The sequence below is a fragment of the Mus musculus genome, chromosome 8 (assembly GCF_000001635.26).
Source record: "Mus musculus strain C57BL/6J chromosome 8, GRCm38.p6 C57BL/6J".
Lineage (NCBI taxonomy): Eukaryota > Metazoa > Chordata > Mammalia > Rodentia > Muridae > Mus > Mus musculus.
Window position 1 is genome coordinate 83,345,304 of NC_000074.6, and position 13,942 is coordinate 83,359,245.

Sequence of the window (13,942 nt, forward strand, 5' to 3'; positions counted from 1 at the left end):
ATCCATTTGTTTCATAACTTCTGTTAGTTTCACTGTGTCCCTGTTCAGTTTCTGTTTCCACGATTTGTCCATTGATGAAAGTGGTGTGTTGAAGTCTCCCACTCTTATTGTGTGAGGTGCAATGTGTGCTTTGAGCTTTACTAAAGTGTCTTTAATGAATGTGGGTGCCCTTGCATTTGGAGCATAGATATTCAGAATTGAGAGTTCCTCTTGGAGGATTTTACCTTTCATGAGTATGAAGTGTCCCTCCTTGTCTTTTTTGATAACTTTGGGTTGGAAGTCGATTTTATTCGATATTAGAATGGCTACTCCAGCTTGTTTCTTCAGACCATTTGCTTGGAAAATTGTTTTCTAGCCTTTCACTCTGAGGTAGTGTCTGTCTTTTTCCCTGAGATGGGTTTCCTGTAAGCAGCTGAATGTTGGGTCCTGTTTGTGTAGCCAGTCTGTTAGTCTATATCTTTTTATTGATGCCCCTCTATCTTAAGAGTAGAAAATTTTTATTAAGATAGGAATAGCCTGTTATGTCATTAGAAACATCAAAAAATGCTATAAATAGAAAGCTGTACCACAAAATCTTCATAATTCATTTCATTAGAGGTACCTCTGCAGAACTGTGACAGATAACCTGAACAGGTATACCATCTCTTTTTGACGATGAATTCTCAGCCAGCTTCTGCTGCTCAGTGATCATGAAACCTGGACCTAAACAACCCACTTTCCACCACGACAGAACAAGCCTCTTGGTTTATCCATAAGAGTCCCTGTGTCATAGTAATCTAAGCATTAAAAACCCGCTACCCTTGCCTGGTGGGCAATTAAAGATCCAGTTGTATATAATGGGCTGAACCCATAGAGAGTGGAAGGGCTTCTTACTTCTTTGTCCTGGGCAACATTTAAACATTTACAGAGTCATGGGCAGTAATGAATATTCCATGTGGGCAAGAAAATGTAAGTCTTGATGAACGAGTGTTCTGAGTACCACAATGCTAGGGGTGTGCTCATGGGAGACCAGGTGGGGTTCCCGAGGGAGGGATACAGAGGGAGCTCACATGGATGACAACAGTGAAAACAAGATTCTTTTGAAAGGTAAACGACATTACAAATGGATTACCTGGAAACCTCTTAACGCAGCTGCCCAGGTAGCTACTATTAGTAGATATATTGGACCCTTACCCAAGCTGCTAGCTTAGTATAGTAAGAACCTGCTGAATTCAAGTCCTGTGAAGATCTCCTGTGCACACAGGTTTAAATCTAAGTTTCCATGAATGTATAGAATTACTATGTAGTCCCCAGAGGATTCTAGGAAGTTTGACCCTTAGTTTATCTTGGGCTAAATAAAGCCAGAGCTTAGAGCACCATGGAGATCTTTGAATAATGTTTTGTGTAACAGCCTGGTTCTCTATTATATACCTCACTGCGGTGTATTCTCAGGGCCTGTGCAAAGCCATTTATTTACCTTCTCCCAAAACAAGAGAATCCCAGCAAGATGTGTACCCAGGAGATGAGCTGTCAAACTGATGACAGAACACCACACTGAAAACAGAGTATCATATTGAGGGAGATGCTGGTTCGGTTATGTGAATGCATGCTTTGCCCACACTTTAGGGCTGGTAAGTGGAAAACATTTTCCCAAGTATTTGGGGATGCTAGGGGTCAGGGTAAAGCAGGCAATGGTGTTCTGATCAAATTCTCTCTTTCCCACCCTACAAACTTTTTCAAATTGATAATTCATTTGGGGGGACCCAGAAAATTGCTGACCAATCCACCAGCCCATTGAAAATTCTGTGTGTGTGTGTGTGTGTGTGTGTGTGTGTGTGTGTGTGTGTGTGTGTGTTAGGGAACCAGTAACACATATGACTTCCTATCATGAGATTGACTGTAACCTACTCCTTCCTGGACTCCGTGTGTGTGGTTGGAACATAGCTGCACTCCACTTGACCTTAGCTCCTGCAGCACTTTCTCCTGAACGTTGAGTAACCTGCGGTAAGCCATGACTTGGAGGCTTGAGTTCATGTCAGACACTAACAGTTTGGTATTGCTCTGTGTTGTAATTTACAACAATGCTCGTTTTCTAAGTGAAGACCCTTCCTGGGACTTTATCACCTGGTGAGGAAGACAGGAACTGCTAAGCCGTAGTGACAGGCAGATAGTAGTGCACTAGGAAAATCATCTTATTGGATGAATTGTGGACAGCCTAGGGTGGCGCCAGTTTGAATGTCACCATAACAACGTGGGTGTCAGGGCAGAAGTGGGGATCTAGAAACATGTCCCTAAGAAGGACTGTAAACATTTTATAGATGATGAGTGTAATAGCAGTCAGAAGGACCTGATGCCCTTGATAAAACTGAGGGGCTTTGGCGATAAAGAGCTTGAAGGAGAGGCTTAGACTTACTGGGGTGAGACATGCAAGAAAAAGGCTGAAAACCAGTTAGTTGGTGCTCCAATCAACACAGAGAAGCTGATGTCCTTCTGACGATATTTTCCTTGATACCTTCCTTCTCTATAGTAAGGACTTTCTCCATCGCTTCAGAGACTAGCAAGTGGGTTTATGTGTCTGTCCTAGCAGGGTTTGCTTGCCTTGTGGCCTCCAAGAGAGCTCAGCAAACGCCTGGGAAATGGGGCGGAAGAGGGGCTGGAGGAGCAGAAAAGTGAAGTAGCTATCAGCTGTCTTTGCCTCCCTCTTCTAGGATCTCACTACTCACAACTCCCGGCCATTACTATTCAGCGCAACATTCTCAAGCAGGTGGGTGTCCAAATCTTTTAAAGCTTTCAAAGGGGCCAGAAACTGGGTGCTCTTGCAGAAAAGAGATTGTGCATCACCCAAACACTGCCTGCAAGTCTCCAAGAGAGATCAGAGTGTAAAGACCAAATGGGAAACATGAAGGGCTGTGTCATGTGTTTCACACCTTTGAATCGAAATCTGATGAATTCTCGCAGGAAATTACCCTAAGATGATAATGTCTGGTCATGGCCAGGCAGCGCAGGGCTGACCCACAGTTTTTCACAGCCTTGCCAAAGGATTGTAAAGTGTGGTCAAGAGGGGACCACGATGTGCCTGGGAGAAAGTGTTGGGGACCTGAGGACCGTAGCAACGGCCCCTTGGGAGGGCGAGCAAGCACGCGGGGTCAAGGACGCAGGCTCAGTGCCTGTGCAGCCTGGTGTTGGCAGTGACGCTGCCACGATGAAGGCCAAGAACGTTAACTTGCTCTTCGCCTTCGTTGCCGTCCTGCTCTTTGGTTTCTCGTGTTTCTGCATCTCCAGGATGAACCAAACCAGTAAGCGGGGGTGGGGGGGGCGGGGGTGGTGGAGTGGGGTGGGGTTGATAGTGGGATATGAGGGAGATGGGGGGCGCTCTCCATCCTGCCTCTCGGGATGCCCCATCACCAGGGGCGGTTGGGCTGTAACCAGCCCTCGCAGACACCGTGGGGCACGGGACGCGTGCTGATGGATCGGCCTCGTGCTAGCAGGTCCCCCCAAAACTGCCCCTCGCCTCTCCTGCTCATCCTTCCTCCAGATCTCTTCAATATATCGCAAGAGCTCCAGGACTTTCTTCCTCCTTTCTCAGTAACTTTAAATATTTTCAGAGAATTTAGGAGCACTTACAGAAAGACAGCCAGGTTGTCTTTCCTCTCTTTACAAATTAGCTGGTGTTTGATTTCGGCACTCAGGAGGCAAAAGCAGGCAGTCTTTACGAGTTCCAGGCCAGCCAGAGAGCGGACGACGAATTTTCTGGGTAGATAGCCTTTTTTTTTTCTGTAAGTTTGTGGGATTAATAATTTACTTGTATGAGAATATTTAAATGAGGAGGAGGAGGAGGAGGCATCTCTGTTCTTGTCTGTTTTGTTCCCTGATGTGAACCTAGTGTCCAGGAAGAAAAACAAAAACAAAAACAAAAACAAAAACCAACTAACAACATTGTTTGGCATAGAAAAAAAATGCCAATTAATAAAAACCAATCAGGTAAATGAGTGAATGAAACAATAGCTGTCTTGCTGTAAGTAACTGATCAATGAGGACAGTGAGAGAAAATCTGCCTTTCCATGGAGTTTCCACAATGCTTGTGGGGGTAAAAAACAAATATTGCTAAAGCTTAGGACTGCAGCATGAACTCCAATATTGGTGGCAACAGAAAAGGACAATACACTGGGAACTTGTGGAGGTGACACAGGGTAGCCCATAGTCCAAGAAGAGGAGAAGCTGAAGCCACTTGGTGGTGCTTGGAGATCGAGATCACACGACAGAATACCTCCGATGGAGAGGCACCACTGTGCCGCCTTTGGCAAATATTCTCTGCACCTTTGTGGTACTTTCCTATAGATAAGCGTGGGGTAAGGGTCTCCTGGTGGTTTGGGTTTCTCTGGGAGATGCATCTGTTTGTGGCTACTTTGGGGGTCTTGCTGGGGTCCCCCAGCTGGCCATTCTTTCCTTGATGTGGCGTATAAGTCTCCCATTAGAGCTGCTCTATCACAGCCCTTGTGACTAGGGCTGTGTCATCAAGGAGGTAGACACTTTCCGTGACCCTGCAATACTGATTTGGGCCACAGCGACCTGAAGATCTATACCACTTCAAGCTGCCTGCCTGGCAAGCGGTGTCACAGATATCCCATCTTGATTTAGCTGGTTCTTCGCATCCCTGATCCTCTTCAACTGGCAACAGGACGACTTGTAGGCTCAGTGGTTTTCAATTTTCAGAGAAACACGCCTCAGCCTGTACTGGGGGAGAAGAGTATCATATTTTTATCTTCTCTGCACTCTCTTTGGAGGATCAAATGCAGGAGTATATTAAATCCCAGCAAGGTCTGGGCCCTTGGGAGTATGGCAGACACATGAAACTGGATCAGCAACTATATAGTAAATGCTCTGAATGCTGACGTACGTTTTGATTGGGTGTAAAACATTTTTATGATGTTCACAAGAAGCACCTTTAGAGGGCAAAAATGCTAGAACTGTAGAAGAATACACACTGTAGAAGAAGAATACACACTGTAGAAGAATACACACTGTAGAAGAATACACACTGTAGAAGAATACACACCCACAAAGCCAAGGCAAGGGGAACCCGGGAAGCTGTGTTAACATTAGCACAGGAAACCCTAACAGAAATGTTTAACAAACGTGACCACTCCGGAGACCAAGCAACTGTTTCCACTGCACAGCCTTTGACTTCTTGAGGATTTATTATTTATTCCAGGGTCTGAGTACAGGTGGGTCACAGGTTTCCAGGAAGGCCAGAAAAAAGATCTCAGATCCATGGAGCTGGAGTTACAGGCGCTCATAAGCTGTTTGACGTGGGTGCTGAGAATCAAAATCTAGTCATTGGAAGAGCAGCAAAGGCTTTTCTACAGTGTGTCATCTCTCCATCCCCACCACGTTGATTTTTACTTAGGAAATTGGACATTTAATGAGGACTTGGAATTTATTAATTTATACAAGCTTCTCTTGAAGAACTCTCCAGTCTCTTCAGTTCTGAAGCACAAGCATCTTGCTCATCTTAGCAGTGCCACTCTGGTTCCCCCAGGGCCACCCGGCATGCTGTGCCATTGCATCATCGGTACCGATGGTTTATCCAGTTCCATTCATTATTCCATAGATGAATGGCGTCACGTAGCATCAGGCTGTGGCTTCGTTGTATTGGACCTTGTAATGGTTTTTTTTTAATTATTATTTGTTTGTTTTTAATAGACATCACTAGCCAGGCATAGTGGTGGATGCCTGGAGTACTCAGAAGGAAAAGGCAGGCAGATTTCTGTGAGTCAGAGGTTCTCAAGGCTAGCCTGGTCTACAGAGTTCTGGGACAACCAGGGCTACTTAGACAGGGCCTATGTCAATCCTGCCTCCCCCCCCCCCAAAAAAAAAAACCAAAACCAAAAACAAGAAAAGCAAAAGGCAGTTTGGTCCACTCTATGTGTATGCTGGGTTTTGTTTTCTCAGAGGCACAGTGATGCTCAGGAGATGAAAGCTTCTACTCACATTGATTTTATCTCACATTGTCCATCACTGCCTGAGTAAATGCACAGCAACAGGAGCACTTTAAACATAGTAGGGATACCATGACACTTCACAGAGGCCATGCACTAAGGCCTGTGTCTCAATTATGTCTCTGTAAATAGAGCTCTCTCATGAGAAAACTCTCCTTCATGTGTGCCAGATTGGTCCATCGGGGACTCTACTGGGTGGGTTGCGTCACCTAAGATGTAGCAACTCCAACACAAGATTCATTTTTGCACAGACAGTTATCCAGGAAACCCTAATCACATATGGTGTACACAGTGGCCACACTTCAGACTACAGCCATGAAATGAACACTGGAGATTTATCTGGGTAGTCTAGTTCTTTTTAATAAATCACAACTGACCCTCATGAAAGGGGGAGGGACTCTGTGATCAGGATGTAAAATGAATGAATTAGTGGATGAATGAATAAATAAGTAAATAAATAAATGAAAAAAAATCTGTCAAATTCCCCCCAGAAGTGCTAAGATCAGTTTTTAACACTAATTAATCTATTTGACCCGTTCATCCATCTGTATAAGGGAAGTCACTGTTTCAGACATAAGGAATTCAGTAAGCTCGAACCCCAGATGTCTTGTTCTTACACTTACAGTCTAAAGGACTTTACCTACTTGCTGAGCCATAGAAAAGGAGGGATTGTTTTCTTTATCATTGAAATCCACAGAACAAGCCACTCACTGGATTATCTTCCTGGTACTTAGTGCTAAGATAAGGAAACAGAAGTAGGCAATCACGAACTGTAATCACACAACTAGATCATCTACTGGAAGGATTAAGCAGTGATGGTTGTTGAAGACAGAGCCTCAGCAAGTAGCCCTGACTGACCCAGACCTCGTCGTGAAGGCCAGGCTGACTTGGACTCACCTCACAAAGACCCCCCTGCCTCTACCTCCAGAGTGCTAGGTTCAAAGGGGTGCACAGCATGCCTTGCCCGGTGAAAATGAATAGTTTTTATAAGTAGAATTACAGTTAATATTTGCCCTTTTGTGTGCCTGTACGAAATTTTCATCTGTGTATCGTTTCCTAGTAGGTCACCTAGAGATTTTGAAAGGAGGCAATAGTTAGAAGATGGCTGGTCTCTCATTCACCCGGACACATCCTGGATCCTTTAACTACTTAGAAGCCAAATACTGATGTGTCAGTGTTGAGATCTGTATAGAATGGAGGCTTACATGTGATACCGGGTTCCCAAGTTGGATCCTGGTCGCTCAGTTCTTCTGCAGCTCTCTCTGTTTCTCGTTCGCCTCTGGAAACATGGCTGTCTCTGATGGTGTCATCAAAGTGTTCAATGACATGAAAGTTCAAAAGTCTTCAACACCAGAAGAAGTGAAGAAACACAAGAAGACACACTGCTCCTTTGCCGGGGCGAGGATAAGAACATCTTCCTGGAGAAGGGGAAGGAGATTCTGGAAGGAAATGTGGGACAGACTGTGGATGATCCCAGCACCACTTTTGTCTAGATGTTACCAGACAAAGACTGCCGCTATGTGCTCTATGATGCAACCTATGAGACCAAGGAAGCAAGAAGGAGGACTTGCTGTTCATCTTCTGGGCCCCTTAAGAGCAAAATGATCAATGCCAGCTCCAAGGATGCCATCAAGAAGAAGCTGACAGGAATCAAGCATGAATTACAAGCTAACTGCTACTAGGAGTTCAAGGACCCCTGCACCCTGGCAGAGAAGTTGGTGGCAGCACAGTCATTTCCCTGAAGGACAAGCCTGTGTGAGCCACCTTCAGCCCCTGCTTGAAGCATCTAGCAGCTCCAGATTGGGTAGTGAAGGCTGCCCCTTTCCAGTCAGACTGGAGGGGCTGGGGGGATCCCAGCAGGGGGAGGGCAATCCTTTCACCCCAGTTGTCAAACATCCCTCTGGACCCCTGGACAGGACTTCTCCCTCCATCCCTGACAGTCCTGGCCTTCCCAAACTGCTTTTGATCTTCTGATTCCTCTTGGGTTGAAGCAGACCAAGTCCGGTTCCAGGCACCCAGTCTGGAGGGAGCCTGTATTCTTTTTTTTTAATTAGGTATTTTCTTCATTTACATTTCCAATGCTATCCCAAAAGTCCCCCATACCCTCCCCCCCCCACTCCGCTACCCACCCACTCCCACTTCTTGGCCCTCGCCTGTACTGAGGCATATAAAGTTTGCAAGTCTAATGGGCATCTCTTTCCAATGATGGCCGACTAGGCCATCTTCTGATACATATGCAGCTAGAATCAAGAGCTCTGGGGTACTGGTTAGTTCATATTGTTGTTCCACCTAGAGGGTTGCAGACCCCTTCAGATCCTTGGGTACTTTCTCTAGCTCCTCCATTGGGGGCCCTGTGATCCATCCAATAGCTGACTGTGAGCATCCACTTCTGTGTTTGCTAGGTCCCGGCACAGTCTCATAAGAGACAGCTATATCTGGGTCCTTTCAGCAAAATCTTGCTAGTGTATGCAATGGTGTCAGCGTTTGGAGGCTGATTATGGGATGGATCCCCAGGTATGGCAGTCTCTGGATGGTCCATCCTTTCATCTCAGCTCCAGCCTTTGTCTCTGTAACTCCTTCCATGGGTGTTTTGTTAACTCCACCTCTACTCCTCACTCCTCCTCAACCCATTCTACCAACTTCTAACCACAGTAGTGACTCTGTGCTTGTCTGTTTAGTTCTGTGTGTTAATGAAATGTGGAAATGACCGTCCCTGCACCGGCTGGCTGATCTCCCCCTTTCCCTTGATCTTAGCCACTCATGGAAGCAGGACCAGTGAAGAACCTTCAATTAAAAAAACAAACAAACCAATAAAAAGGCTAATTAACAGTGTGGAAAAAAATGGATTTCCATGAGACACTCTTCTCTAGCCTTTACTGGTGACTCTGAATGCCTTTCAAACTGATCCTCTCTTACTCTAAGACACTGTCTTCAGTTGATGACCCAGAGTGTGTCACCCACATTTACAATACCCTAGAGGGACAGGTACAAAGAGCTCTGGAGATTCTTGGTCTGACCCATGTCTTTAAGTGCAGGGTCTAGACAAAGCTCATGCCTGCTCATGTTGAATCTCCACCCTGATGACACGAATCTGTACCTGATGATTAGAATGATCAGAGGAAAGAAACCATTATACGGATGCTTCAGCTTCCAGGTATTGACCTAGTTTGATTGCTGTTGCTGTGATAAAGCACTCCAGGCAAAAGCAACTTAGAGGAGGACAGGCTCTACTTCAGTTTTGGGTTTTAGTCTATAATTGAAAAAAAGTGCCATATGTGTACAACCCTGTATATAATGGTGAATATATACAACGCCATACACAGTGTCATATACGTAAACCCCACATGTAGTGCTATATACAGCACGTTTGCTGTCCAAAACCTTCATTTACCTGCTACATGCATAAACTATATATTTCTGTTTCCTTTGCAGATAATCAACTAATTAACTGCAGAAACCACGTTTTGGAGTTTAAAGAAATTATGCTCCGTTTAAAAAACAAAAGTGAAAATCATCACCAAGACCTAATGCAAGTCTTGTATCAAATGAAGCGTAAAGCTGCCCACACAACAAGATCATCAGGGAACTTCCGTGCGTGCTGCTCTTGTCTCTGTGAATGCTCATCCATGTTACATAAACTTGGAGGGTTAGACTTAGTGCATCTGACTCTAGGTCACTTTCCCCCAGTAAACAACCTGACTAACACTGACTGTTTCATTTTGAGACATGTAGAACTCAGGCAAGCCACATGGAAGATATGCTTTCCCCGTCTCTATCATGATACTGATTTTCCCATCCTTTCTCCAATTCTACCCCCCATGCATGATCAATTCAACAGAAGCAGCCAGAAGCCCTGGCATCATCTCACACCCTTCCCCTCGCAGACCTCCTGTCAATCATGTTCCATGCATCTGAGGGCCATCCATCCTCTCCATCACTGTCCCCTCGGCACTGGGACCTTTAGTATGGGGCCCCACTGTGTTTACATTTTGCAAAACTGTTGAGCTATACCACAAAGAATTATAACCATAATTTGCATACATTTCCTTGAACAGTAGGTCTATGGATAGATTTACTATCCCATACTTAAAAAAAAAAAAGTTGTATTAGAGCCTGGAGAGATGGCTCAGTAGTTCAGAGAGCCTCTTATCCTCCCAGAGAGCCAGAGTTCTGTTTCCAACATCCACCTCAGGAGCTGTGACTTCGGCAGGGGACCTTGTGCCCTCTTGAGGCCCTTGCAGGTCCTTGCACACATGTGCATGCTAGGGCGAGCACCCCCACCACAGGGTCCTCTGTCGGCTTACAAATAACATTGTTTTAAATCAAAGATTGCATCTTTGCCAGAGAAAAAAGCATTGCTGTGAACCCTCGGATCCTCTTTCTGTCTTTTGCAGTTGAGAAGAAGGGGAGCATATTGAGTCAGCATGAAACACTTCCTAACCAATTTGAAGTCTTAAAGTACTTCCTTCCTCATCTAAGGACAGCAGGGAAACTTTACCCAGCTATAGCCACTAGCAAAGGGAGAGCAGGCGGTAAGCACAATCAGAACTGCAAAACTGACTTCAAGTGTTTTGACCTTCGGGGGAATCTATGGCCTAAATTTTCAGTTAGCATACATAATGATGGGTTTCATTGTAAGACGTATGTGTCTGTGTCATTGTGTGTGTTATCATGTATGTGTGTCATTGTTTATGTCATTGTGTATATGTCATTGTATGCATATACACAATCATTGTATGCATATATACAATCTTGTGTGCATTGTTGTGTGTGTGTATGTATATGTGTCATCATGTATGTGTGTCATTGTGCATGCCTGTGTATGTGTGTGCATGTGTATGCATGTGTGTCAACGTGTGTGTCATTGTGTGTACATGCTGTGTTTGTCATCTCTCTCTGGTCATATGTCCTCTCACTACCCACCCCATCCACCCCACTTCTCACTGGCTCCCACCTTTCACTTCCTCCAAGAAAGGTTTCATGGTCTAGTTTTTAAGTTTGAAGTTGTAAGGTGCTGCTATGCAGACTTCCAGGCATCAGGTGTAAATTTTGGAGAAAATAATCCATTTAGTGACTCGAATTCGAGTTCCTTTTCATTACAGATGCTTGGAAAATTAGCTGACATATGTCCAGTACACACGGAGCATCTGCTAAGTGTGTGGAAAATCGTTTTCTGTTGCTTGGATAAACCTGATGCTACCTGGTAATCTTTCTGGTTTTCCCACATTCTCATGACCAATATCAGCAATTTTTTGGTAGAGAGGAGGGTTAGGGTTATTTATTTATTGATTGATTGATAATTTTGGTCTTCTCTTTTTTAGACAGGGTCTCACTATGTAACCCAGGCTGACCTTGAACTCATAATGTTTTTGCTTCTTCCCCTGAGCGCTGGGGTTATAGCCATGTATCACTCACTACTCCATGTAGAAGAGGGGGCTTTTGAGCTAAGCCTTGAAGTGTGAGTTCAGGCTTCTCATAATTGCCCAAATCAGGCACTGCAGTTAGAAGCAGAGGCATTGAGCCAGTCCTCAGAATAAATGACTTTCCCCAAAGCTTGTTTGTCCAGTGAGTGGGCAGCCCATGGTCAGACTCCTGGGCTGCCTGATCCTACATAGGGCTTTGCTGGAACAGGTCCATGCTCATGTGTACCTGTCCTTTCACTACAGTGGCAGAGAGGGGTGTAGCCGTGACAGAAACAGCACAGCACAACAGCTAAAAGTCTGTACTGTCTGACAGAAGAGGTTTGCCAGTCCCTGGATAAGCATGTATTCCCAGGCCCACAGTGCGAGACGGTGGGGCCATGGGTCTCCGTTTGACATCTACTAAATTCCTACTGTGTTCCCCAACCTAAACTCTTGTTTTCATTGTTCTGCTTAGTCCCCAGAACCCAGGGCAGCGAGGTAATTACTATCTACCCTGACTTATCCCACCCATGAAACAGTCTGAGAGAGAACAAAGGGATCTTTAGAGCTCACATTGTAAATATCTCTATCAGTATCCCCCTCAGAACATTCTGAATGCGGTGTATGCGCACGTGCATGCGTGTGTGCATTCGCGCATGCGTGTGCATGTGTGTGTGTGTGTGTGTGTGTGTGTGTGTGTGTGTGTGTGTATGAAAACTATAGTTTACAGGAGAAGTTGAAAGACCACAGGAAAAAATACATAGAAACTATAAGATACTAGGCTATAGAATAGAGATAGCCTAAACTAAGTATAAACAGATATCAACAGTGGAGAAACCAGAGCTTAGAAAGCTGGTGTGGCACTCAGACACCGGAGCAACCAAGACTGCCCACGAAGGCTTAGTTCCTCTCTAGATCACTTGGAGCCGGAAGTGACTTCATTCATGATTTCCACAAAGACAATATTTCAAGGTATCTTTTCTGCTTGGGCTCCAGTACCTCTTCAGAAAAAATTGACAGGAGAGCCAGCCCTTGTGGGGCAATGTGTACTGAGTTAGATAGGTAGACACTGTATTAACACATGGAAAATGTTTCATTTTATTTTCTCTACAACAAAACATAAGAACTCTTTAGTTAGTGCACTTATTCACAACCCACTGCAAATGGCAGGAAACGGAAACCAGACAGAAATAACACTGTGCAGTATAGTCTGTAGTATGGCTCAGAGTGCTCTTCTTGACAGGGAAGAGACCAACTCACTCACAGGGGTAAGTGTGAGCCCACGGTAAACACTTGTTTACCGATGGCTTGTTCCACATCTGTGCCCCTGTCTGCAGTTTCCTTTGCACTGGGAATCTCCACCATTAACAGAGGGAACCACACCTACCTGAAGCAAACGCTGACCTCTGTTCTCTCCAGAATGACTCCCGAAGAAGAGGAGGACTCTGTGGTGATCGTCTCTGTCGCTGATGTATGTATGAAAAGAATGCTTCCTCATCTTTCTCTAACCTCCTAAATCCGCTCAGGAGCAGCAGCTATTCCATTAGGAATAGTTCTTCACTTAAAGGAAACAACCCACATATACCTTTAAAAGAGTCTAGGTTAAAATATTTAGTACTTGCTGTTCCAAGAACTGTATATGTGAACATGAATCTTATAGGAGAGCCATCAGATTGTTAAAACTGAACTGTATTTAGCATACAATGCTTGCATTTGGTAAGATAAAAAATTATAAAATTAAATTATAAAACCAATTAACTTAGTTGTAACAATACATTTTAAATAGACCATTAAAGCCATTACTGATAAAATCTGCCAAGCTCAACTAAAGGTTGCTGTGTGAATCATTAAGAACCAGTAAATACCACCAACTGAAGGCTCCTAGTCCTGCGGGGCGACAGAGACTTCCTCCAGACAGTATGTGTAATCTGCACAATATCTCTGCGAAGCATGTCTCACTATCCTGATTTTATGTATTTTTAAAGTACCTGCCTCCTTTTTATTTGTTATTTAAAACAAATTTTAAATTTAAATATATTTTGACCAAATTCTTTCCCTCCACCAAGTCCTTCCAGATCCTCTCCCCTCCCCTACCTAGCCTACTTTAAGTTTTTTCTATAAAAACTCAATACAACAATCCCCCCAGAACTGAAAAAATAAATTAAACACCACCACCACCACCCTCCCCCCCACACACACACACACAACCTGTGTAGTCTATTATACATTGGTCAACTACTCCTTGTGAATATGTGGACTGTCCTGGAGTGGTTGATGTACCCAGTGTCACTCAATTGGAGAAAATTGAGTTTCTCTCTGCCAGCAGGTATAAGTGACAGTTCAGTTGTTGACCTTTACCGTAGTGGCTAGGTTTACATCCATCCATAGATAGATAGATAGATAGATAGATAGATAGATAGATAGATAGATAGATAGATAGATAGATAAGATAGGACAAAGCGTATCATATCAAATTTGGACAAGACAAACCAAGAGAAGGAAAAAAGCTCCAAAGAAGGCTCAAGAGTCATAGGCCCACGTGATCACACACTCAGGACCCCC

At 44.4% G+C, this 13,942-nt stretch overlaps 1 protein-coding gene and 1 pseudogene across 2 annotated transcripts in view; both read left to right on the plus strand.

The window, feature by feature from the left end:
* Positions 1 to 3,168: 3,168 nt before the first annotated feature.
* Mgat4d (MGAT4 family, member C) overlaps positions 3,169 to 13,942 on the plus strand; it is a 30,931-nt gene continuing 20,157 nt past the window's right edge. The window contains exons 1-4 of one of the 2 annotated variants that reach the window (NM_026233.2): positions 3,169 to 3,275; positions 9,411 to 9,569; positions 10,373 to 10,510; positions 12,718 to 12,851. In NM_026233.2, the coding sequence (NP_080509.2) occupies positions 3,182 to 3,275; positions 9,411 to 9,569; positions 10,373 to 10,510; positions 12,718 to 12,851 (525 nt within the window). In that variant the 5' untranslated portion in view covers positions 3,169 to 3,181. Of the gene's footprint in view, positions 3,276 to 3,332; positions 3,734 to 9,410; positions 9,570 to 10,372; positions 10,511 to 12,717; positions 12,852 to 13,942 lie in introns of those variants that run through there. The other variant, XM_017312946.1, reaches the window with a different exon arrangement.
* On the plus strand, positions 7,192 to 8,025 carry Gm15660 (predicted gene 15660; annotated as a pseudogene).